This window comes from Oreochromis aureus, linkage group 2 (genome assembly GCF_013358895.1).
Source record: "Oreochromis aureus strain Israel breed Guangdong linkage group 2, ZZ_aureus, whole genome shotgun sequence".
NCBI classification, from domain to species: Eukaryota; Metazoa; Chordata; class Actinopteri; order Cichliformes; family Cichlidae; genus Oreochromis; species Oreochromis aureus.
In genome coordinates this window covers 13,314,361-13,340,941 of record NC_052943.1, presented here as the reverse complement: position 1 = coordinate 13,340,941, position 26,581 = coordinate 13,314,361, and the positions used below count along the sequence as shown (strand labels likewise).

The 26,581-nt window shown below is 40.7% G+C and overlaps 2 protein-coding genes across 5 annotated transcripts in view; one reads left to right on the top strand and one right to left on the bottom strand.

Moving 5' to 3' along the window:
* Positions 1-16,879, top strand: part of LOC116335026 (Kv channel-interacting protein 1) — a 29,426-nt gene extending 12,547 nt beyond the window's left edge. For 2 of the 4 annotated variants that reach the window (XM_031758649.2, XM_031758715.2), the window contains exons 2-8: positions 11,750-11,874; positions 13,078-13,147; positions 13,319-13,389; positions 13,504-13,611; positions 13,689-13,793; positions 14,715-14,777; positions 15,208-16,879. In XM_031758649.2, the coding sequence (XP_031614509.1) occupies positions 11,750-11,874; positions 13,078-13,147; positions 13,319-13,389; positions 13,504-13,611; positions 13,689-13,793; positions 14,715-14,777; positions 15,208-15,255 (590 nt within the window). In that variant the 3' untranslated portion in view covers positions 15,256-16,879. Of the gene's footprint in view, positions 1-223; positions 255-365; positions 438-11,749; positions 11,875-13,077; positions 13,148-13,318; positions 13,390-13,503; positions 13,612-13,688; positions 13,794-14,714; positions 14,778-15,207 lie in introns of those variants that run through there. The other 2 variants (XM_039618456.1, XM_039618451.1) reach the window with 2 other exon arrangements.
* A 603-nt stretch (positions 16,880-17,482) lies between these two features.
* LOC116319188 (T-cell leukemia homeobox protein 3) lies at positions 17,483-20,667 on the bottom strand. Its single transcript, XM_031738479.2, has 3 exons — positions 20,135-20,667; positions 18,879-19,116; positions 17,483-18,250 (listed from the first exon to the last, which is right to left on the bottom strand). The coding sequence occupies exons 1-3, from the start codon at positions 20,559-20,561 to the stop codon at positions 18,067-18,069; spliced, it is 849 nt and encodes a 282-aa protein (XP_031594339.1). The 5' UTR covers positions 20,562-20,667; the 3' UTR covers positions 17,483-18,066.
* Positions 20,668-26,581: the final 5,914 nt, after the last annotated feature.

Genomic DNA, 26,581 nt, shown 5'->3' with positions numbered 1-26,581 from the left:
GTGTTGTCGTTGTGGCTTTCACACACACGCTCACTCCGGCACAATGTATACAGCGCAGGTACGAAAGCTGCAGAGCGAAGATTAATAACTGCCGGTATTTCAGTTAAGATGCAGTGAAAGAAGGGGAGCAGATGGTTTGTGGAGAGAGAGAAAGGAAGAAATGTAGAGACCAACAGGTGTTCCCAGAGGAAACAAAAAAGTGGATCTGTTTATTCTACAACAAACTTTCAGCCAGGCAGTGTCTGTGCACCCAGGTGATTGTTGTTGAGTTTATCTTTTTTGACACAGCAAACCGAGGGAGGAATCTAAGAGCTGGCTCTTTTTTTTTCTTTCTCTTTTTTTTGGTCTGTGCGTGCGCACGCGTGCTGCTCTGTCTGTCTGTCTGGCTGCATGCTCAGACGCGAGCCTCGACGCTGGTAAACACACACATGTCGAAGGTATTTGTCACTCTGCTCACACACTGCTTTTCTGTCTTGCTGTTACCTTGGAAGCACCGTAACCATGGCAACAAAAGATGTGGGTTTTGGGGTGGGTGGGGTGGGGTTCGGGGTTTTTTTTTTTGATGAGATTGGGGTTTTCCTAAGTAAGTCAAGGCCATGTGAAAGAGACTCAGATAGTGAGAGATGCAAATTTGCAGATGAAGCGAGAAGCGGGATGTATGAAAACCTGTTGCCTGTAAGAAATGTTTTACTCCCTCGTTACTCATTCTAAAAACGAAAAAGAAATCCTGTAAACCTCATTTATGTAAGTCTTACAAATCTAATGTGGCTACTACAATGAATGGGCACAGTGAGCAGGAGATCAGTGCCAGACAGAAAAAAAAATCCTACCCTACCCCCTATTAATAGTCATTTAAACTTATCTGTCGAGGCAGAGTGTTATCAGTTTTCTATCCAAGCAGGACCTTTTCCAAATCAGTGCATATGGCTGGCTTCATCTTTTGAATAAGCTCTTCCACTCCACCACTAGCTCAAACAAACACTTTTCCCTAAGGGTGTTCAAAACAAAAAAAAAAGCTAGGCGTAAATTTGTTGCTATTTTGAAAAATGAGGTGGTTGTGGATGCACTTAAGTTGTGGAAACGCATGAAATCTGACTCTTGCTGCAAATGAAAACAAGTCTTTTTACCTCAACAAATACCCAGCGAAGAGATAAAAAAGAATGGGATGTGGAGCCGTGAAGCTATTTGGGTTTGGAGGGGGGGAGAATTGTTTGTAATTCAGCTGTTGGTACTTCAGCATCTTTCTCCTGCTCTGACATGTTAGCTTTATGCGGGATTAGTGCGGCGGGGCTTGTATGTATGCAGGCGCCCGTTTCTTGCTGTGGTGTTGCAGATAACTTATCCTCACAACACTGACAGCAACATTGAAACTGGGGGACAGTGCATGGCTATAATGTTGTGAGATTAAATTTCTACATGATTGATCTTCTGGGCATGAGCTCATCACTCCTGTGTCATGACAGAAAATACCCTCGCCGCGTTCGTGTCCTGCACCTGCTTGAATATTTACATGCCCGTCTGGACTGTCTGTTTTCATCAGGGCTGCGTGTTGTTCTCTCAACTTCCTTTATTTTCTGCCAAGTTGTTTTTTCTTCTTTTTGTCTGACAGGCTGTTTCTGGTGGGAGTTTTCTCCTACTGTCTTGTCTGCATGGTTTTGTCTGGCAGGCTCGCTCCTGTTTTCCTCCTCATCTGTTGCGGTGGCCTCTGACAACTCATCTCTCCAGAAGAATTTTCACCTGGCATTTTTTTTCCACTCCCTGGCGAATTTTCCATTTTTCACCGCCTCCCTTACTTACTCCCTGCAGCAATGTTGTCTCAATCTCCCTCTATCCTTTTATTTTCTGTCAATCTCTCTCTTCCTCTTATCTTTCTTTTGTTTTGCTAGTTGCTTCATCCCTACCAGCCCCTGAACCTCTTCCTCTTATTGTATTTTTTTTTAGTTTCACATCTACCCCCCCCCCCACTGCTTTTTCTACTCCCAGTTGTTTCCCCCCTTTCTCCCTCCCACATTTGTCCCTCTTCATCTTACTTTCTTCTAATTTTTCCCCACCACACTCTCACATGCCGCCACCACCATCATAATCTGCTCCATACCGCTCCTTTCCTCCCCTCTCACTTTTATGCTGCTGTTCTTTCTCTCATTTGCTCCCTTTCTGCATCACCCACACTCCCATTAGCTGGTGTGAGTGCTTATTAAGTCATCTCATCATCCTCATCCTCTTGGCATCCAGCAGTGTGTCTCTGCCTGTGTGTGTGTATCTGTGTGTGTGTGCGTGTATGTGTTTGTGTGTTCTGCAGATTCGGAGTCTAGACATATGTTTACTCAAAAATCAATATTGGCGTGCTGCTATGTGTGTCTAAATGAGCCGTATTTATAACTCCCTCTCCCTAAACATAATCAACAGGAGCCCCCAAAAAAGTGACACACTTTCCTGTGTTTGTTTGGACATACTTTAGCAATCCAAACAGTCCTCCCTCAGCGGGCTGAAGGTCAGTATCCAAGCAGTGATGTGTGTGAGTGTTTGTTGTTTTACACACACGGGTGCTTAAATGCTTTGTTCGTCAATAACTCTGTATTTCTGCCTTGTTTTTAGCCCATGTGACTGGATAAATTTATTTTTCTGTGTTTATGTGTGTGTCCAACCATAACAAGTCACTGGACCTTCAGTGAAGCACTGAAAAGCCAGTAAAGGATTGGCCTTGTGTCCCATGACTTGAATATTGACTGTGGAAAACAATATGTCTCAGAATGAGGGCTCAAATTCACTGCGTGAAACATGATTATATATTCAGCTTTTTGTACTGTTGCTTGCAGCTATTTAAGTTGCCTCTTTCTTGGAAAGCACGCTCCACCATGCAGAGGCCGGTAAGAAGAACTCCTCTCTAGCCGGCCAGGATGACAGATTAGGCTAATTCAGATTATGCAAATGACATACTTTTTGGCAAGGATTACAGGACACGGTACTAGAGAGAAAGAGAGAGCATGGCGTAGATAGAGTGGCGGACTGAGAGAAGAGTTTGGCAGAGGGAGGGAGATAAGAAATGGAGGAGAAAGAAGGAATCAGTGGGAAACAGAAGAAAGGAAGAGATGCAGAAGAAATTAGCGCAGCATTAAATACCAGAGGCAGGAGTGGTCAGGAGAAAGTTAGGAATTAAATCCTCTTCATGGGCTTTAGGAAGAGGGTGTGTACAGATGTAAGAGGGGCTTTTTTGTGATAGAGTGCTTGTTGGGGAGAGTGACAGGTAGTCTTTCTTTGCTGGCAGCTCAGGCCACCGCTTAACACTCTGAACAAGCTCTGAAAGAAAAGGGCTCAGGCTGTTGGTCACTGTCAGACACCACAGCTTATAATAGGTTATGCAGCAGATGGAAGTGAAGTTCTCGAGGTTGCTTTCTAGGTTGGGTTTATTTAGGCTTTCTTTATCTGCTAAGTTTGCAGATTTTGTTGTGGAACATGGATGATATAGGTTTCTGGACCTCACCTGTTCAATGAAAACTTTACAGAAATTATATGACCAGATATATTTCACCACTCCGCACTTCCATGTGTTTAAAAAGAGGTTTCCTGAATCAGAAACCTCTTCTACACTTGATAATAATCCCCCAAAGGCTCACGATGAGGTTTTGAACTCTATGTAGAGTAAAGACAATGAGTTGGGATTAGATATGTAGAACTGGGTGATATCTCCAAAATTCAATGTTAGTTTACATCTGTAGACATGTTATAATGACTTACATTGCAAAATGAACTTAAAAGTAACCTTGGATATCTTAACTGCTAACAAAGGAAGAAGATCACACAGACTCGTGTACACAGTCTATTTCTAGTAATTCATTTTCTGTTTTACTGGAGCAGCATAATGTTCAAGCTCAGTGTTTTCCTTTGATCGGGAACCAAACAAGAACACTGTAGCATTGCCTTCAAATATTCAGATCCTGTGCTCAACACAGTGTAGCACTATCTCGTGGTCAAGCCAAAGTACAAAGAAATATTTTATTGTTTTGTAATGTTGCAAAACTAATCAATAATAGCTTTGTAATTCAGTATATGTTGTGACTGTGTATTGATGTGTCCAAAATGATTTAGATTGTGAAATTCTCACTGAGCACGTTTATTGTCTCTGTACCTTATAAATCACTGCTTGGATGAAGAGGATTAGCTACAGTGGAGTAGAATTAGTATTAAATTAGTAAGTCTGTGTGTGTTCCTGTGTTTTTGAAGCGTGTTCCTCTTTGCTTCAAAATCTATTAGTCCTCTGCTTCTTTAAATGTATTAAACTGTTTTTCTCTTTGAGAAACATTTACTGATTCAGGCAGATTTTTATGAAAATGACAGGATTGTTAAAGATCTTTCATTAATTTAGAAAATGAGTGCTGTATTGTTTTGTATTCCCAAACAGAAATGCCTGCCAAATCGAACAGTTGTAGTTAGTAGAATTAGAAAATACCTTTGTATAAGGCTGCTCTGTCTTTGTTTTTTCCACACTGTCTCCATCCTCTCGTACATCAGTAAAAACTCCTAACAGCCTGCGCGGAGCTTGCCAACTGTGTGTGGGTGTGTGCACGTGAGCATAAACAAAGATGGTGAGCATATGCCAAATGGAAACTGTTAGCTGTTTGTTAGTAAACTCAGTTATTGTTGAAGTTATAGGCTTCAAAGGATTAATGGTAGGTTGTCCATGAAAAAGTATTATTTCACTGAATATATCATATGAAGCCCTGTGATGGATTGATACCTGTCCTATGACAGCTTCACTCAGTGAAGTGTTAGACGATAGCGTGTTAAAGGTATCTACCAATCTCATCTAGCAATAAATTGATATATTTTAATAGACTTAGGTGTAGAATTAAGCCATCAAACATACGTAGGAGAGGACACTAGTTTGTGAAAGCTCATAAATAACTCATAAATAGCTCTTTCAAACTATCTATGGCCATTTAATATTTGTAAAAGCATATTTTCATCAGCCCTTTTTCACTATGTCATTCTCTTCCTCTACCACTGCTGTTTCCTCCCTCATTTCCACTTCATCATCTTCCTCCTCTCCTCAAGCGTCATTTCCTAAACTGAATTCAAGGCGGTAACACCTAAAAACATTCATAAACATGCTTATTTATTCCCAGTATTGATGCAATTACTTATTGTCAGCAGATTAGACATTTCAACCTCCCTGATAACAAGCAGGCTAAACATCAAAAACAGCTGCTTATAAGCTAAACTAATGCAAGCTATTGTTGGGCTCAAGTATCCTAAAAATCACACTTTCCTTCTGATAAACAGTTTGATTACATCCTCACATTATATGAGAGTTTATTCACTGTCCAAGTCCAACACTGTTAAAGCCACTTCAAAGAAAGTTTCACTAATGCCAGCAAACAGCAGCTAACAGGGGCTAATATGGGCTAACAGCAGCTAACACCAAATACAACGGTGCTTACTGACAGAAAAGTTCACAATATCCTCAAAAACTCACCTCAGCATCGCTGTCATTGAGAAGAACTGAGTTTTACTGACTCGTCGACCCCTTTCAAAGTTTTTATAGCCTCCTACAGATTAAATAGATGTATTGACAGCTGAGGTAAACAGTGGGATAAAAGCCTACACTCACTACAAACGAGTGTAGGCAGAGATCTTTGTCTTATAGTGCCCACTATATCTAGGATTAGACAACGAATTGGGAGGGGTAAGAAAACAGATTTCAGTTTTCTGCAATCTACTGACATCTAGTGGTGATATTTTACACACTATACCTTTAAAGCAGACCTTTTATGCATTTCCTTATCCTCTGTCATATTTATGCTGTTGTAATTATGGCAAAAATTTAGAATAATGAGGTCAGTGTACTATAAGTAGTCCCTGTGAGTCAAGCTATAGACTGCTCTGTTTGCTTTTGTTCTGAGTTTTTTTTTTTTCTATGCTCTTACATCTGCGTGATGCCATAGAGAGGAGATATTCTAAATCTGGTCACTGTTCAAAACCTTCTGCTCTCAAAGAAACTTGGCTTAAAGGGCGGGGGAAATGACCTGCAGCAGATTAAAATCTGTTTAGTATTCTGTCTGCTATAAAATAAACGCCTTCTCAACTTTCCACTAATAATCTGGTGTCAGCTTGTTATTCTGTCCGAGTGTACCTGTGAATTGGTGTGTAACATCTGTTGCAGGGTCTTTGTTCTTTCGCTGTACCTCTGTATAATATCCCAACAGAAAATCCCAGTGAAGACAGCTAATGAACACAACTTAGACTACACTTAATCATTTATACTAATGAGCAAATGTCTGACAAATTGGATTAAATTCTACTCTTGCCGCTAAATTAAATTTTCCCCAGCACTGCTACTGTAATTTCACAACAGTAAATAAAGCAAACCTGCAATCGACAACTCTGTGGGAAACCTCTTGATACGGCAGAGCCCCCTGCAGTCTGCAAGTCAACGGCTGTACTTCAGCTCAGTTGGCTAGTGCAGCTCCTCTTTGCATACACATAAAGACTTTAAATGAGTGCCATCTCATTAAGTGCACAGAATTTACAATTTAGTCTTTATTTCACTGTGATTTTGACTGTGTGGATGCATTAAAATAAATCGCATTTGAGCAAAAATCTTCGTTCAGCTTATCAAATTGATCACTGCACTGATATTCTATGAGAAAGCTAAACATTAAACTATGCATCACATTTTTAGCAATCATGGTACTGTTCTCTGTGTTAGGTTTTGCTACCCCCTGCTGATCCACAAAGGTTATAGCAGTTCTTATAGTTCCCAATACTCTTGTTATTCAGGCTTGCTGCAATTTTTATAAAGCCCACAGGGCAAATTAGAATAGATGTTCTCTCACTGCTTGTATTCATAGGTACTGATTTATACAAAGTGCTGTTTATATTATAGAGTACGGTATATGAAAGGTATGTTTAGAAAAGTCACTTTGTGGTGAATTAGGCCGTCTGTTGTTTGAAGCTGACTGTGTGTCTTAATGGGAGCCATTAATCAAGTCCTGATCTGTTCATGAACTTGTACACAGTCACAAAACAAACACATATGGTGGTACAGTGTAAGGTGAGTTTATCATTGTTACAGTGTGCTCACTGTAAAGCCCCGAAGAGTGAAGGACACCTACTGTAATACAGGGGGGAGTGGGGCTCTGTGGGGAGAGAGAGGGTGTGTGGGATAGAGCGAAGGTCAGGATAAGAGAGGAAGATGCCCCAGGGAGGAGAGAGAAGGGGGGATAAAAAGACAGAGACAGAGAGAAGCAGGTGAGTGCTGATTTCACTGTGGGAGAAAGCAAGATAGATGGAAAGTTTATAATCACGAGAGAGAGAGCAGGAAAGAGAGGTAAAAGCCAACTTTGTTTAGGATTGTAGTGAAAAACCACAGTGTTTGAAAGTTTGGAGTTCAATTTTTCTTTATTGTGCAAAGTTAAGCATCTTAAGGAATAAAAACCAGAAGGGGCTAAGGAAGTACGGGAAAAGTTGAAGACAGAAAGCTTCAGGATAAACAGCGAGTCCAAAGAGAAGAAGAAAATAATCAGAATGGATAGAGAGGAGCAGAGTGAGAACAGTTTACATACTATAGCTATCATTCTGCTGTGCTGTGGGGCCGTCAAAATGCTGCACCTGCTGGGAGTCATCACTGTGGAGGGTGAGTCATTATACTACTATCATCCACCTTTAAGTCAGAGTGTTTCCACTGCTGTTGGGCTGTCAACCAGCAAAGAAGATCCGTGTTATTAATGTGCGAATGTTATAGTTTTTCTCAAGACGCAAAAAGAAAACAGGGATAAATGAAATAAATAAAAAAAATAAGCAGTGAATAAATGCAAACTGCTGCTGGCTGTTCTGTTGTCAGATTTGCACTCTTACCCACATGAATTCTGAACTTCTGTCATTAACTACTCATAGCAGGGAACTGCTGTAGAGGACTTGTGTGTGCATATATATATATATATATATATTTCTCCTGCTCATTTTAATGATGCGAATCTGCAGTTGACTCATACACATGCATTGCTTTTCCCACTTATAATAATTCTGCTGCAGTACAGAAACATTATCTGTCATGTACTATAAAGAAAACGGAGCCTCACACAGCCAGCTCAATGAAAACCAAGATTTAAGAAAATCTCTATATGTTAACAGTGACACTGGTGTTGGGATTAATTCCAGAACTTTGTAGTCTGAGTTGTTAATTGACGTTTGCATTTTTTAAAATGGATATTAATGCCACAGTGTTGGATATATTACAAAATGTCCCTACATTTGGTTTTACTTTGTTTCATAATGAAATGAAATGAAGAAACTGGGATGATTTTAGTCAATGAAGACCACAAGGGAGCATTTCTCTCTGATGATCAGTGTAACTTTTAGTCTCTGGGGAAATTTCACTGTTTAAAGGTGTATGAATGTTAACTAATGCTTCCCCATCTCATCTGTGAGGTATTTGTTCTTTAAATTTACTTACCTTAGATGTATTGATATTAAGGTCCATGAATCACAGATTTTGCCTAAGGGCTTTTCCAGCTCTGCACAGAATCAGACCTTTGTAATTATATATGATACTACTATAATATGGATGTCGTGTCTGGTCGTTATTTTGCTTGGAGTATAACGGTGACTGAGCTGGTATGATTAGGCATTAGAGGCCTATCAGATGAATTCACATGATTGTGTGTGTGTGTGTGTGGTTGTGTGTCTGTGTATGAGCCTGAACCTCAGAACCTACACCTCAGTACCCCAGTGTGACGCTGACAATGTCTGATCTGCTGGGATGAAAATGACCTTCAAGTGATGTGTGACCGTGTGTGCATGTGTGTGTTTGCAGGTAGCTGTGTTTGTGTGTGTTGAACACGAAGAGGGAGGAGGGGTAAGGAGCTATATAAAGAGACTACAACTCAACATTATAAGTTATACAAAGTCATAAAGTCATACTGCTCCCGTAAAGTACAAAATGTGAGACCACAATTCAGCAAGCCCTTACTGAATCGCAAAATAAATTATTGTTATTTTTTTATAGTGACTTTTATACTTTAAATTGACATGTGCGCCGTTAGATAACATCATTGCACATGACACTATTCTCACCTTTTCAAAGCATCTCTACGGCCACATTTGACAAACGTGTGGGTCAGCAGGCCAAAGAGTCGTTATATCATATCTGATTGTAGAATTCAAACCTGCTGATTTAAGCTACGATGGCAAACTTTTGTTATTTTGTTGTGTGAAGTTCTGGATACTGAATCTGAAATCTGTCAAGTTAGACTGATGGCTCAGGCTTAATTTAGCAGTGAGATAAAGCAGTCTTTGCCTTGCTCAGTGAAACGCCATCTCAGTACCCATCATTCACTGGGAGAATAGAACTGAAGAGGGACTGGTGTAATGAAGCTTTACAAACCACTAATGGTTTTGTCACACAGATAAAAATGTCTCATTTCAAAACTGTTAATGTTTCAAAATGTGAACTGCCAAGGACAGAGTGAACCTTGCACCCCGTGACACCAATTAAAGCTAAATGGGAGCCATTCAAAAGATTTAGCTTCGTACCTGTGCTGGACACTGTCACTGTGCCTGCTGCCGTTCAAAACACATTCAGCTAAACTTTCGTCTGGGCAGCAATCGGTACAATAGTGACTTTGATAGTGATAGTGACTAGTGTGATAAAAGGGGAAATGGTCCATCATTTTCTATGAAAAACAAACTGGGTAATTACAATCTCTCATAGATCTTAACTGATGCAAACACACGGAAGTGCATAGCGGCTTCTACTAATAGGACCATTTACCTTTTTTTTCAGCCTAAATTTCACGAGGATAAATTAAAAGAACAAACATTTCTGAGGATTTTATCAGCTTTTAATGGGATCTTTTTCTTATGCTGCTTAGTCAGACAGACATTAAGACATCAGCCTTCATTAAACTCGGCAACTCATTATTTCAACAAAAGCAACATCTTTATTTATTTATTTAGCTTCTGCCATTTGCTAATTTTAATATTGTCTACTGCTGGAATCTTATCACGCCACACCATGGCCCTTTTCAGCTTTAATTAGAGCCTGGCTGGATTCTTGTGGCTGATGTCGATACAGATTGTTAGGGATACACTTCATTAGGTACACCTTGGTAGTACTTGGTTGGACTCCCTTTTGCTTTCAGCACTGCCTTAATTCTTCTAGCCGCAGATTCAGAAGGGTGCTGGAAACATTCCTCAGAGATTTTTTTATTAATATTGAGGTGATGGCATCACACAGTTTCTTTCTGCAGGTTTATCGGCTGCAGATGTGAATCTCCCGTTCCACCACATCCCAAAGGCGCTCTGTTAAATTGAGATCCAGTGAATATGAATCCCATTTGATTACAGTGAACTCATTTTCATATCAGCTAACCAATTTGAGATGATTTGAGCTCTGAGACAGTATGTGTTATCCTGGTCATAAAGGTCAGATAAACAGATGGACATGGTTAGCAGAAATACTCAGGTGGAGTTTAAACAATGCTCTGTTGATAATAAGGAGCCCAATTAGTGCAAAGAAAGTATCCCCTACGACATTACACCACCAACAGTGGTATAATGCCAGGGTGTTGTGAGTTCAGAGATGCTGTTCTATATATTTTGGTTGGAATGTAAATGCACTGACACCTGTTTAAATGGCTGATACTTGCGTTACCAAGCAGATGAATAACTGTACCTAACAGTGTGGCTGGTGAGTGTATATTGGCTGATATTCCTCATATATGCATATTTTTAAAAAATGGTATGGAATAATGTGAACACAGCATGACTCACCATCTGGTAAGCTTTGAATTTTAATGCTAGTTGTACTGCAGAAAGTGGAAACAGTGAAGTATGGGCCATTTTACAAACTTAACCCAAGCATTTTTTTTCTGTATTATGTTTTTGCATTAAAAAAAAAATAATAATGATAATAATAAATAAAAAAAACTCCACACCTGTTATTTTCTGTTCAGCAAGTCGGCACGATCGCCATTAAATGTGGTGATAACTTCCTACTGAGCCTGGAAGTTTGTGGAGGAGGCCGCCTACTGATAACAGTCATTCAGTGGGCTGATAACATAACGGGGGCACCATGACCATTTTATCATATTCAGAATTTTTATTACTACTTCTATTAAATTATGCACAGTTATAACACTATGCATAATTATTACATTGTAGATTGCTTTGGGGGAAATTGTTCACTGGTTTAAATGTGTAAATGAGTGTCTCTAAAAGAGGGCGAGAGAAAATGTCTTAATTTTATATTGTTGTGTTCACCTATAACCACCTTGTGTGTGTGTGTGTGTGTGTGTGTGTGTGTGTGTGTGTGTGTGTGTGTGTGTGTGTGTGTGTGTGTGTGTGTGTGTGTGTGTGTGTGTGTGTGTGAGTGTGTGTTATGTCAGAGTCAGTGGTGTGTCCTCTTTCAACCTCCCCTCCAGCGAGGACAGTAATGAGTTGTTAATGATAGGGCCGGTAAGAGGAGCAGCGTAGAGCTGCGAAACTGACCTTTACCTCTCTGCACCTCCATCTTTCATCCTCTCCTCTCCCTCTCCTTTGCCTTTTTGGTCACAGTGTGTATCATTCTGCTTTTCAGAAAGACAACAACATTGTTCAGACCTGGTGCATACATATGACTTCACTGAGCCAATGTTGTCCTTTTCTTTTCATCTGAACAGTCACTCCCTTCCTGCCTACATCTATCCTTTTACTCTTTAATACTGATTTTTTTTCCCTGTGTATATATATATATATTATTTTTACCCTTTAGACAAAGCTGATGATGACTTGGAGATGACAATGGTTTGCCATCGACCGGAGGGCCTCGACCAGCTAGAAGCTCAAACCAACTTCAGTAAAAGAGAGCTCCAAGTGCTCTACAGGGGCTTCAAGAATGTAAGTGACTGTTAAAGTGCACTGCAACACTTCACCTCCAGTTTTTTCATCACGACTTTCCTCCTGCTTAACTGTCTGTAACTTGAGTATGAGAGCATAAACAATAAAAACATCTGTTTGAATCAAAGAAAAACACCCAGTACCAAAAGACATTTGAATTATTTGTATTTATGTAGTTTTTAATTATTTTTTTTTACTTTGCATTGGCTCATATACACGGTCGATAGCAGAGGTGGTGCTTTTAACCTATACTGCAAGCAGCAAGTAGAGGGAGACAGGTATATCATAACATCTACCTTTAAATACACTCTATGGGTTTTACCATCTGACCTATCTAAATAGCTACAAATTGGTGTGGAGATCACTATGAGCATCCGTCATCATAGTGGACATGCAGACCTTTTTTTTTTTCTTTCTCTGATTTACAAAAAATTCCTCTGCAGTGCTGCGTGCACGCCTGTGCAATAACCCAGTTTACCTAAATCTTGGAGAATATATAATCTCTTCTTTAATACTGAGCCAATGTTTGCCAAAGCCTGGATTCAAAGTACACAACACTGTTACATTTCTTTTAGTGAAACAAAGTGGTTTTATTAGCCTCCTGTTTTTCTTTGTGTAAGTCTGTACATTTAATTTCAGTAACAATGACTCTGTTTCATGAGAGAGTGAATAATTTTCACAGGCAAATAAATGGGCCAGAGTACAGTCTGCATTTGTGGTCACGCAGTAACATGCAGTAAGTTGTGAAATTAAACATTCCAGGTTCCTTTTTGCGTTTTGGGAGAGTTTATTCATTTGTCACTTAATTGTAACACTACCATTTTAATGCAGATATATTCTGTTTTGTGGTTTTTTTGTTCTTTACTACTTTCACAGATTTTTGTCGTAAAGTATATTTTATATGGAGGTTGCATTCTTTAGCTTAAAGCTCTTTATCAAAAATAGTCTCATAAGAGACACCCTGCTGTGATAGTCAGAAACTGTAATTAGATGTACCTTTGGTGATTGTCAGGAATTAGACTGTAATCATTTTAAGCAACCTTAATATGGCTTTTTGATGACCAAACATCATCAAGTCTGGATTTATCCAATTTCCTTCTTCTTCACTGTTACATCCTTCTGTGTGCTCTGTTTGCTTTTTTGTGCTTGTTCAATTTTCACATTGCCCTTAAACTTTGTCCTTTTGTCCCTCTTTCATTCCAGGAGTGTCCAAGTGGTGTCGTAAATGAAGACACCTTCAAGCAAATATACTCCCAGTTCTTCCCACATGGAGGTGAAGTGTGTGTGTGTGTGTGTGTGTGTGTGTGTGTGTGTGTGTGTGTGTGTGTGTGTGTGTGTGTGTGTGTGTGTGTGTGCGTGCTGTGATGTTTGCATTTATGTTCGTCGTTGTCTCTGCACATTTTCCTGCCAGTGTATTAGCAACTTTTTTCTTCTTCTCCTGCAGATGCCAGCACCTATGCGCACTACCTGTTCAATGCATTTGACACAGGACACACAGGATCCATAAAGTTTGAGGTTTGCTTTATACTCACTCATTTCCACTCAATACATCTCAGCTCTTTGATACTCACCTACCCTACACCTCCCTTATTCAGTTTGTCATTCTGTATCTGCTTCTTTCTCCATCAGGACTTTGTAACAGCTCTGTCCATCCTGCTGAGAGGCTCTGTCACCGAGAAGCTCCAGTGGACCTTTAACCTCTATGATATCAACAGAGATGGATACATAAACAAAGAGGTTTGTCTTATTTTCTTCTTTTTTCCACGTCAGGTTTTATTCATCATAACTCGTGGTGTCTATGTTCTGTTTCACAGGAGATGACAGACATCGTCAGAGCAATCTATGACATGATGGGGAAGTACACTTACCCTGTTTTGAAAAATGACGCACCCAAACAGCATGTGGATGCCTTCTTTCAGGTACCATTATCTGCTTCCTTTATTTATAAAGTAAAAGTTAAGTAAAATTTTATTTATATAGCGCCTTTCAAGACAAAAGTCACAAAGTGCTTCACAGAAGCTAAAACATAAAAATAAAAATCAACCAAAAGCAAGTTTAAAAAGATGAGTTTTCAGCTGTATATTCAATGAAACTGACAACATCAGCTTAGCACTACCTACTTTACTTATCCAAAAGTCGCTACAGTAGAAAATAAATGACCAGTTACTGTGGGCTGCAATATCCACCCAAAATATACAATGACCGAATCTCAACCCAAACTCATTGAATATGCATCCATCAAGCCATCCATCCAGTTTCTGCAGTGTATCCCTGTCTAATCTGCTTAGACTGTGGGGGAAGCACTATAAGCAGAGATGTTCATACATCCATCTCCACCTGTCCTAGCTCTTCTGGTAGAACATGAAGGTGTTCCCAAGTCCAGTGGTAATTTTATAGTATGTTGGGGCAAAAATTCTAATTTGCTGGACACACTGAGCAGCTCAGCTAGCTGAGTTAACTAATTTTAAATGTCAAAGTAAATAAATTAAATAATGTGACATTTATAAAATTAATGTTTCATCAACTGTCTCCTCCCTGTAGACAAGGCTAAACAAGCAGCATTTATTTTATGAAAACCAGCTGCAGCTGGAGTGAGTGGATACAGGCGGGGGTCACTTAGGGAGGTCAAGTCTCTCCAACTGTCACTGCAAACTGTAGTATGTCAGTCCTTTGGGGCTCACACTGACCTGGGGCCTGCCTTGTGTGGTGGTGACCAGCTTCTGTCTAAGCCAGCTAAATCGTCTGTAACTTGCAGCTCGGTGATTCAACTATTGATTTAAATAGGCCGATTTACTAAATGTGTTTGTAGCTTTAAATATCACGTATTCTTCCATCTGCAGAAAATGGACAAAAACCGAGACGGTGTGGTGACTCTTGATGAATTCATCTTTTCTTGTCAAGAGGTACTCGTTTGCTTTTTTTCTTCAACTCACTCTAAAGGCTTCTTCCACTGAGAATAGTTTAACTAATGCAGGATTTGCATATAATGGAAAACATGATGGCTGACTACAGCGCTGTTGCTAATGTTATTAGTGCATTTGCTCTCCGAAATGTCAGCATGTCTGCACAAAAGACCACCACAGTCACAACAGTTTTGCTAACTATTTATTATTATTTACCGAAGGCCTCTTAGATTTTGCAAGTCTCACCGTACACGCTATTAATTATGGCTGTTAGTACAGTTTTCCATCAGTATTTATCTGCAGAGATCATTAAAATTTTATGGACCTTTACTGCCCCCTAGTGGCCGGTAAAACGAATTAAATGGTGATTGTTGGCCGACTTTCTTTTCTCACAGTCACCACTTCTTAATTCTCCTTCATCTTTGCACAGGATGAAAACATTATGAGGTCCCTCCAGCTCTTTGAAAATGTCATCTAGACACGAGGGAGATGGTGCAGCAGACGAAGCACAGAGTGTGAGAAGAGAAACGAACAACAGGAAAAAGAAGGAGGAGAAGGAGTGATGAATAAGAATCTGCAAGCAAAAGGAACAACCTAACTTATGAGAGAAGGCAGACAAGAAGCTTGTCAATTTGGGTGTGACTGTTTTCCACAAAACCTTCTGGAAGGCATCCTATTGTAAGAAATCTAAGGCGACAAACCTTCACTGGTTTTGGAAAGCCTCCTTTAGACAAATTTGACCTTTCTGTGACCACTTCTCTCATCTCCACCTCCCTCCCTCGTTTGTTGCTGTTGTCAGTGTCATCTTGGATGGTGTGCACTTAGTGCCACTATGTAAATACTGCCCCTCTCACATTTGGTTGAAGGCCTTTCTGAGTTATGTAAAATTGTTACCATGCAAGGACTTAAATTTCTGAATGCAGCTTAGCAGAGAGAGCATCCAAACGCACACTTTGCTCATTAGAGGCTTAAATAAGAGCATTATAAATTTCTGTGTCAATACAATGAACTTGAGCAATATTGTGAAGCATGCACAAGAGATTCCTACAGTGTAATAAATGAATATGTGTCATAAAACTCGGTGGCAATATACACAACATCTTGCTAAACGGTTACGTTTGGGATGCCCGGTCTGTGTGCAGCATCTCACCGAGCCAGCTCGGCCGTTTTTAGACATAAATTCAAACATAGGTCTGTAAAGGTTTGCAGAGCTGAATGTGTGAATATGTCCCAGCTTGTGACATTCTTAGGTCTTGTGACAGCTTGCAACAGTCCTCAGAGGCCTCCTTAACTCCTAATGTGTGTTCCAGTGTCGTCGGTCGGTGTTTGAATGTTGTAATGACTCGACTGTAGATATTTAACTGTTGTGTCTGTGGCTTCTTCTCAGTGTCTTGAATCACTGGTGTCTGTCTGTGTGTCTCTGACTACCTGTCTGTCCTTCTGTCAGATTGGATATAACCCTGTAATTATTCTACCTGCCACTCGGTGTTAAATAAAGAGCCCATTTAGAGGTTTCCCGGCATGCAGATGGAGAGCAATACGAGGATGTGCACGTGTTTGTGTGTGTGGTGTCCCGGTGTGAAGGTCCCATTTCCCTGAATATTAAAGTCTCATTTATTCTAGCATGTAGCTTCATCTTCAAATGAGCTGACTGTGTTTTTGCATGAGAGGCGAGGTTTGTCTTTAACTCTGTCTGTTGAAAACGTCAACTCAGAGCGACCAAAACTTCACTGTGAGGGAGAGATGTTGAAGGGAAGATTACAGAGGAGGACAAAGCTCAGAGAATAAGACAGAAGATGAAAGTAAAGACCTATTCACTGATTATGAAGGAATGGAAGCCATGTTTCAAATAAGAGCCATCGTTTTTGAAGACTGAGTAGTGCAAAAATACATTTATAAATGGTTTACTGTCATGCCTACTCACTGTGCTACCATTATAGTGATTAAAAAAAAGCAAAAACCAACTGACCCCAGACATACTTTCACATAGACAGACGGATAGACAGGCATACAGACAGACACACTTAAAACAGTCAGAATGAAATAATGTGTGTATTGAAATACTGTAAAAAATCATTATATTTATCAATAAACTTTTCAAGAAATAAAATCAAGTAACGTCTGCTTTTTCCCCCCCACCATGTTGCTCCATACGGTTTTTCTGTTTTACACCTTATTATATGGTAAAACCTTTAAATAAGCACATGAGCAAAAGGGTCACAACAACATTTTATACTGTACACATATACAACGTAAGTACAAAAAGACTTGTACATTTTTGCCTCCGTTTCAAAGAACACGGCCCACAAATAAAGCATAATGTGCGTTAGGAAAAAAAAAAAAACTTCACCATCACTGAACATGCATCACTCCTTTTATTCCCCAACTTACAGCTTGTTTCATATTTTCCTCACTTCGCACCACCAAATCCAAGCATCTATTTTCTATTTATTACTCCTTAAAATAGCTTTTCTTTTCTCTCCATAATGTAACACTGCTGTCATAATTTTGTTGGGGCGCCTTACAGGTGACTGTGATGGTGCACTGTAGTCTCGTCAGAGTGAGTACATCTATAAATGGAGGTTTAAACACCAGAACAATTAAGAATTAAAGAGGAAACTCTGAAGTAGCTTTTATCTTCGTTGTTTTGAGCAGACATTCTTGTTTTGTACTTTGATAAAAACACAAAGAGATTTGGCCTTTCTCATAAACACATTCCAACCCGTGCACTTTGTTGTGTAGCTGCTGGAGTGTAGGCCTAGATGATTATCCTCCCACTAAAATTAAAAAAAAAAAAGATAATAACAGAGCCAGCTGTAATCAAGTCCACTATGTAGGGTAGACTAAGGCGATGGTCGCACTGAGAAACCACACCCTTACAAAACACTGATTCTTGCATCTCAATGTGGAGAATTAATTACCTCCATCAGGTCTCCTCTTATAAGTACGAGCGCAAGAGGACAATCACATGGTGGCGAGAATTTTTTATGGTGGCAAGTCTTTTTTCGTATCCTTTGAATTTGTGTAGTCCTGGTGTTTCCAAGTACAGAGCTGCAACATTTTGTCCAATAAAGTTTCTGTTTCAGGACTCACCATGACTTCAGGTCCACTTTCACGACCACTCAATCGGGTTCTTCAGTTTTTGTTTTTTTTCTGGTCACACTTTTTTCCCCCCTCCACAGTAAGGATCACAGTAAGTCCTACTGTCCTCATGTAGGTCTAATTTAATTAAAGTATCCTCGCAGGGCTGTTAGAGGATGCTCAGTGATTACCGCTTGGTGTCTGGTCTCTACTCCCTGTCCTCGGCCCAGGGTTGAAGGTTCTGCAGCGCATACAGGGAGGAGTTATGGGCGCACAGTGGATCTGATACCGCTGATTCGCTGAGGGACTTCTGGAGGGCGGACTGCTGCAGCTGCAGGATGAGGCGATTGGCCTGCTGACGCTCCGCCTCCCTCTCCTCGGCTGTCTGTCTCCTTAAAAAAAAGAAAAAAGAGAGAAATGAAACATTATTTTGGTTCAATAATTTTAAAAAGGCTGTGTACGATTAAAGGAGAGCGACAGAAAGTCTTGAAGTCTGAAGATTGCTATTTGCAAGATGAAAACAGCAGCTGTGCCTTGTTAGGAAAAAGGATGGCGATGCAATAGATCTGTTCGAAGCATAAAAATGAACTCAGTAAAAATATTTTTGGGAATCTGAAAGGTGAATTAAGGGCTGATTAATCAAACAATACAAAACCCGTCTTTGTTATTATTTAATTTAATAAGTTTCATTTATTTGTTTATTTGTTTATTTTTAGAAGTTTTTCCATTTAATTTGGTCGGAATTTATAGTATTTAAACTTTAAAATTATTTCCACATACTAAACATACTACACTAAGCTAAAATTTGAATATTTTCTGTAAATGTATAGTCACATTTATGTATTTGTTTTCTTTTGCGACTGAGTCCGTTAACAGGAAGATGTCACTTGGAAAGTGGAAAGTTTGTGTTTTCAGCGTCTAATAAAGAAGTCAACTATTTTTCCTGGAATTAAAAAAAAAAAAAATGTTCCTATACGGGCATCACCTTTGACACATGTTATCATGACATTTCATACCAACCTCCACTTGGTCCTGCGGTTCTGAAACCAGGTTTTGACTTGCGCGTCTGTCATCTTGAGACTCTTTGCCAGAGCTGCCCGCTCGGCGCTGGCCAGGTACTTCTGTCGATGGAAACGCTTTTCTAACTCACATATCTGAACTCTTGAAAAGGAGGTGCGGGGCTTTTTCCGTTTAGGAGGCGTCCGGTTCTGGTACGGGTGCCCTATTCTCCGCGTAACGGCGAATGGCACCAGAGCCGCTGCAGGAAGGAGAGACGGGGAGACAGCGATAAATACGAGGTGAGATTTTATACAGCAGCAGACAGACGATTTCTGTGTGGAGATCCAAGGCCACATATCACAGAAATCTGCCCTGTGCGACAACAATGCCCTGTTTATGCGGTGCATATGTGAAATATGGTGACTTATATTATATTTATTAAGCAAGTTAAATCTGAGCAAGTCTTGAAACAAAGCAATAATAAATAACGAGTAAATATTTCTTCTTGAAGTTGTGTGAACTTTAGATATTCGTGGCACTGGTAATTAGAACAACAACAACAACAAGCATTTTGGTCTATCACCGTGGAATTGTCTGTATATTTACAACTATATAAAATATATGTATTATATCAGGCCTGTGGTCATAAAAACCTTCCATTAATCTTCAATAAAATAGGCTAAAGGACTATTTGTGTAATAAAAACGTTTCAAATCCTCTTCACACACCCTTATAAATACAGAGAACTGGTTATAGCTTTTATTATTTTACATAATTGTGCTTCAGTTTCTTTGAAATTTATTAGATAAATCACTCCATAGTCCAATAATCAGCTTATTTATAGTTATCTTTAATTCCATAAATAAATGCATTTATTTGAGTTGCTTTCATATTTATTAGAAAACTGCAACAATGCCAGGTTGTTTGGTTTAACTGTGTGAATGCACTGGGCTTGTTTTTTGCAAAAACGTGACGCAGAAATTAAACATTCAACTTCTACAACAGAAGCCAATTGAACAAAGCGGATGATGATGTTTAATGACAGTCTGTAAATGTAGTGTATTCTAATATATTTTTAAAACAACAACTTGCACAATGTTCTATATATTTAAGCCTTTTTAGATAAATAACGGGCAAATAAATTAAATAGGCTTTAGAGTTCTACAGATATTTGGCAGAGGTGCTGGTTTTTGTAATGGCTGATCAGCACTTACTACCGTTTTAAACATTATAAAATATTAACGAGGGGAAGTCATTAGTTCTAACAGCTGGCCTACCTGATATTCTGTCCTTGGCAAACCTGTTCCCTATCCAAGGGAAGCACAGACCTCCAAAGCCAGGAACAGCGCTTTGCACGGGGGCCGGGGGTCCCGGGGCTGTCACTGGTCTGTGGGCTGGGACGCGAATGACTCCTCGGCTGCCCAGACTCCTGCTCTCTCCGTATGAACCTGAAGCCTCCACCGGAGGCATTACACCGGAGAGGGAGATCGAGAGCGCGGTATATGAGGGCGCGTTGGCCCCAGTCGGACTTCCCAAACTGTAATAACCGTCCCCGTTGCTTAAATCTGATCCACTCTGTCTTCCTGCCGTGCGCGCACTTTCCGGCTCAGTACCGGCTCCCAGAATCTGGTCGATGCCGAAGCTTATGGGCTCGTGATGGGCCGGTTTTGGAGGAGGGCTCGGCGCGCTTGGTGCTTGCTCCATTCCTCGCTCGGTCGCAAAAAGGGCAAGAAAACTGAAGCAGATGGGTTTTTTTTAGGTGTGTTCGCTGTGAGGTCAAACTGTACCAAAAGTCATCATCAGAAGTGTCGCCATCGCTGTCCAGCCGTAAACCCAGAGTCCAGCGCGTCCCGGTTGTCTCTAACAGGCCTCTTTCAGAGGACTGGGTCCTCTCTACAGGCTGTGGTGAAAGTTTGATGGGCGTTTGGAGAGATGTGACGTTCTGTCCTCCTCTCAGCGCGTCAAAACGCTCCGTCTAGCAGCTCCGTCCTCCTCCATCCCTCTCCACCTTTCATTGGCTGGCACTGGAATGACTGATTGAATGTCAGTGGGGGTAGGCCAACGATTTGGCACAATAATCAAGATTTCACATAACCACGGGCGTCAGCGTGTTATATATATGGTAAGATATGGCATCTTGATGTTGTCTGAGTGAGTCAGTATTTCATTTGGCGTTTCTTGTAATTCTAATAGAGAGCAGGGAGCAAGCAATAACTCCATGAAAATGTAAATGGAATATCGAAAAAATCGGACCCGGGGGGAAGGACCAATGTTCTCTGCTGTTTGGCGATGGATTTCAGCATTTCAACCAAATAACGTTTTGTCATTTACCTGTCAATGTTCTGCTCGTATCCAGAAATACATCCTGAAAAATCACCTTTTTCAAGTTTTGTAGTAAATAAAGGAAAACTTTTTGCATACCCTGAAGTCTGACGAACTGAAAATTCTGCCCATTTCCACTTTTCAGGCTAGACGCAAAGTGCGAATCATTTGTCCTCATACTGCTGCTGTCATTTCTTGACACATGTGGAATGTGCAAGAATAATAAGTTCACACGAAAACTGGCTGAAAGCTATTAGAAAAAAAAACTTGGTGATATAATCCCCTACAAATATTCTTCACCTTATAAAGAACTCACCAAAAAGGAAGAAGATACATTCCCAGTTTATATTTAAATCCCTCACTTCGTCCGCACCATATAATCAAATACAAAGAGTTAGTTATTACGATTTGCATTTTTTAATATTCCTTTGTACTCTGTCAGGTGGGTAAAATGTCGGACTTTTAAATTTAAACCAGTAAAACGAAATTCGGTGTCCGTGAAGTGTCACACTTAAAATTTTAATCTTACCACATTATTGTCGAGTACAGAGAGACTGTGATCACATTTTCTGGATGTTTAGGTGTGATGTTACTTACAAATAATTTCCAAACATTTACTTCATGCTCTGGTTGAACGTTTCTATTAAATGTGGGAAGTAATATCAGCTTACGAGAGGCAAATAAACACCCTAAATCCATGTTAATAGCACTCCAGTGCGTAATTACGCACATCCAATTCATGACACCCATCATGTAGCTCTTTAAAACAAAAAAACGACAGCAGCCTTATTGAACGTTGGCAGAATCACCAGCACCTATTGAGCTTGGCAAAGCAATACACGGCCTTATTTGTTCCTGGTAGCCAGTGCCACATTAAATGACCTGACAAGGGAAAGCCACGGGCTACTTCAGATAAAGTGTCCGGACTCTGGAAGCTGCTAACCGCTCAGATTCAATGTAACAGGCGCCCAAAGTGACCGGGTAATCACATTTTCACTAACTTGTCTCACGGACAGACAAATGTGCGTGGGGTTGGGATGCGGCAGGTGGCTTTTTAGGCTATCACATTACAGGACTTTAACAAACTAGTAGCTACCCAACATACTCATTTATTGACAAGGTGGTTTATATTCGTTGGCGTTTGTTCAGGTATTTAATCCGTGATTGGTTTGGAACTGCTGCGCTTTAATTGCCGAATTAAATTATTTAAACACTTTATTTAACATTATATGGATTCTGTTGTTTTCTTGTGTTTTCGTGCGCAGTTTTTGCTACTATCGTCAGTCTATTGCTGTTTTTAAATCATCAATAATTATTTAAGAAACGACTCATTATTTGTTTTATAGTCCACTTTAAGACCTGCGAAAATCTTCGAATTAAATACAGTTAAATAGTTAAATTCCAGTTTGTGATACAAAATCAAATGCAAAAGAAGTAGCATATATCTATATATATCTATATATATCTATATATATCTATATATATATATTTATTTATATATATATGTACGTGTGTGTGTGTGTTTTTTTTTTTAAAGGAACCCATATCTCGCCCTTTACAATAAAGTCTTATGAAGCAATATGAGATGGGACAAGGCCCGGGGTGATTGTTTGGCAATATGGACAGAGTGTTGGCTGGTTCGCCCTGCCATATGTGAGCTCACCGGTGGCTTTTGATGGGGGAGAATTGGTCTGTTATAGCTGTCATCATTTCAGACATTTTTATGTTTCTTCTCTTGATGACATTTGCAAAGATTATTCCCTTATGACGGAGTTGTGAACAGAACACAACACACATTCAGCTTCTTTTAATTGCACGGACACTTTTTTAATAGGATGAGTCACACCTAGATGGCAGTAACTGCTGAATAGCTGTTTCAAGAAAATGAACAATTATTGTTTTTATCCTGACTCCACCACAGAGTGAATGTAGTCCCACCAGTCCGCACATGGCAGAAGGCGCTCTCACTCGTTGCAGATGCTGGGTGTTAGTAATCTGGTGTAATCCAGTGATTATGATTGATTATGACACGTTATCCCTGACCTTCCGGGATTCCACGATGACACGGGTTGTCCAAAAACACACCAGGAGAAACCCCAGCTCGCATTCTGCCAGGTTTATAAATTCATTGATCGCGTGAATGCTGGATTTAAAAAAAAGTGCCGGACCTTTTCATTGGGTCGTGGATACAGCAAGAAAAAAATATATGTTTAAAAAAAGATGCTGAGGGTCCATTTAAAAAGCAGCCTTAAGGTGATCTCGTTTAGACCAAAATATTTAGGCACTGTTTCGGAAAAACCTACCGCCGGTACAATTAAGATGCACATCAATCCTCGTTTTTTTTCCACAGGCAATATAAAGCTGACACCCTGATTCCAAAAGTCCAAAAAGAAACGACAACAAAAGAGTGAAAGAGTGCGATTTGTTTGAGAAATTACCACTTGATCTGCATAATCGGGGGTCTGGGCTGCAGCTCGGTACCCGGGGGCTGCGTTTTTATTGCGCGTCTCTTCGCCGTTATCAATTTCAGCAGCGCGCCTGACTTTTTAAAAGGGGGACGAGGCCGGCTGCTTCTGAATAATGAATGACACGCTTTTATATTGTCGCTAAAGTGCCCGTGATGTTACAATATGAAAAGGCAGCGGTAAGTAATAGTGCATTTAAAGGGGATGTAGTGTATTATTATGATGTAAAAGAGAAGGAGAGAGGCGAGAGGGAGAGAGAGAGGGAGATGAGTGGAGAGCAGAACCCAGAGAAAGAGAGAGATTGTTTTATTACAATAAGAGGAGATGAGTTTGCCTCGCAGCGAAATGGGGACCAGTTAATGAAACTTTACCGCAGCTAACGATTTCCCCTCCCTCGCTCTAAAAACCGCCCTTATGAAATATTTAAACTATTTAATATAGGTGGTATTAAGCTGAAAGACACTGGCATTGGCCATCTGACAACATTTACAAGGCTGTGGATTTTTCTAAAGTTGGGTAAACAAAGCTTTACGGCCCGCTTTTTTTTCTCCTTGGCGCACATACACCAGAAGTCGTGTAGTAAATCACGCTTACATTGAGCGCAATATAGTGAAAATGTGTTTTACTGTTGGGAGACTTGATTTAGTCTAATTTACACTTTTCTCCATACCCACGCCATGCGTCTTTTTCCCCCCCTCACAGATGCAGCATAAGCCCGTCTTGTCTGTAACGGGGGTGGGGGGGAATTGCATGGCCCCAGTGTGGGGGGAGATAGTGTTTCATATTGACATGCTCAGTGGGATTGTTGGATGAGAAGAGAGCAATGGGATCCCCCATCAGGGACACAGACAGGACCATCCTCATCCCTGGGCTGTCACAGGAACACTGCTCTGTGCTCCTGTGTGGACACTCTTATCTGCAAGACACTTAAAAAGCAGATAAACCATGTAAAATGTCACCGTAAATGTCAGTTATATGGCCTGGTAGATATTAAGGGGTTTTAATGACCAAATATGAAGGTTGTAATCCCAAAAGGTTCTTTTTATTGGAGGAAATCTATTTTACATTTCCCTAAAAGACAGATGACAGCACACCTTTTGCCTTTTAAATGTTGTAGGGGCTGATTATAAAAACGTAGTGGTAGATCTTCCTGTGTGTAGATAAGACACAAGTTTATTATTTATTTATTTATAGGGATGGTATTTGTTTCAGTGAACGTTGCATCTTTTGCTTAACTCAAAAAACAATGTGCTTTGGCTTTGTGTGTGTGTGTGTAGACCATGTTAGCCTGTCTGATGGTTGAATGCATGGCTGCCTCTTCACGCTGGTTAAAAGTCAGGGAGGGAGAGTCGGAGGGAGGGGGAGGAAAAGAGTGAGAAAGGGAAGTAAGTAACCGCACAGACATGGATTATAGGGATGGACAAGAGCAAAAAAAACAGGATGGATGGGTGGATGGCTAAGACTTAGATGTGAGAGAAAGAGTTAAGGCATTAGTCGGGGGGGTCATTTAGGGCTGATGATAATTGAACACATGGCTTGAGTTTGAACAAGAGGATTCTCAAAGCATACTCTTGTCTTTGTGTGCGCGTGTGTGTGTCGGTGTGTAGCTGTACATTTGGAAGTTGACCTGTTAGATGTGAGCTGAAGGCTAAGTAAAAGTTTCCCTGCTTTTAAGTCTCTCATCACACTCAATAGCTTTCAAAGGGATCTGCCATTGACAAAATGACTGATGCAATTAATAAGTGTGTGTGTGTGCTGTGTGTTTTTTTATCTTTAATGACTGATTTATGTGTGCATGTCTGAGAGAGAGCGTGTCAGGGTGGGCTTGTGCTTAAGAGCAGCTGAGTGCTCCTGAACGCCCCTGGTCGTGGCACTAATGTGTTAATTCATTACTGCTTGTAGTCAGCTGCATTGTGTCAGTGCAGTGCTTCCCGTCTCCCTCTGTCTGTGTTCTCTCCACTTCATAAAAGCCGATTATGCTGCATGTCGCCGCTGTTCCACCCGTTCTCTCATGCCTCTTGACCTCCTCACCCCTCCTGTTGCCTGCCCGCGGGGCGCTCATGCAGGGGAGCAGAGGAGGGAGGGACGGAGGACCAGCTGCCACCAGCCATAGAGCTCTGGTACCTGGCAGAGGCAGCTACTCCAGCACCCTGCTTTGCTGGGCCTTCTGGCCCCTCAGGGTGGGGGCTGGGGGTGGGGTGGGGGGGACACCAGCCTCATGCCACCAGCCCCACCTGTCTTGCCCCAGGCGTAGTGTGACCGATTAGACACACACACTCAGATATATACAGCGTTTCCCTGCTGAATGAGTCTAAAAATTTGAGCTTTGATCCAACGTGAAATGAGAATATTGCAGAGGCCGCAGAAGTTGTGCGGTCCAGGGAATCTTTCATTTGAATTAAAAACGCGGCACTAGTACAAAATCTTTTATATACTCTGTACATGTGTCTGTTTTAGGAAATAGGTCTACATTTAAATACATAACACACATCCTCAACACACATGCACATATAGACACACACACACTACTGCAGTCCTCTGCACACTCTCACACACACACACACACAAGGATACACAGAGGCACTTTGCTGTGAGGCGTGAAAGAGCGAGAGCTAAGTGAGGCCACTCCGGAGCACTATTCTCTATATTGATTTCCCATTATCAGACCCCAGTCCCTGTGGAGTCATTAGTACTGGGATCAAACAGACAGACAGAGAAGGAGACTAATACCAGTCACTTACACCAGCACAGGGAGATCACCTTACCTCCCCGAGGGTAGGAAGGCCAGAGAGGAGCATAGGAGGAGAGGAAACGAATGAGAGGGGGGTAGTGGACGGATGAGTGCAATGGGCTAACAGATGGAGATGGCAATGTGTAGAGTGAGAGGAAGAGGAAAGAGGTGGGGTTTCGAAGTGGAACGTTCATGGGCAAATGGTA

What these genes read in the sequence shown, in the direction of transcription:
- LOC116319188 (XM_031738479.2), bottom strand. Translation starts at nt 20,561, where the DNA reads ATGGAGCAAGCACCAAGCGCGCCGAGCCCTCCTCCAAAACCGGCCCAT. An exon ending in TGCCAAGGACAGAATATCAG is followed by an intron (nt 19,117 to 20,134) that starts GTAGGCCAGCTG and finishes TCCTTCCTGCAG; the next exon opens with CGGCTCTGGTGCCATTCGCC. An exon ending in AACCGCAGGACCAAGTGGAG is followed by an intron (nt 18,251 to 18,878) that starts GTTGGTATGAAA and finishes CTTTTTTTTAAG; the next exon opens with GAGACAGACAGCCGAGGAGA.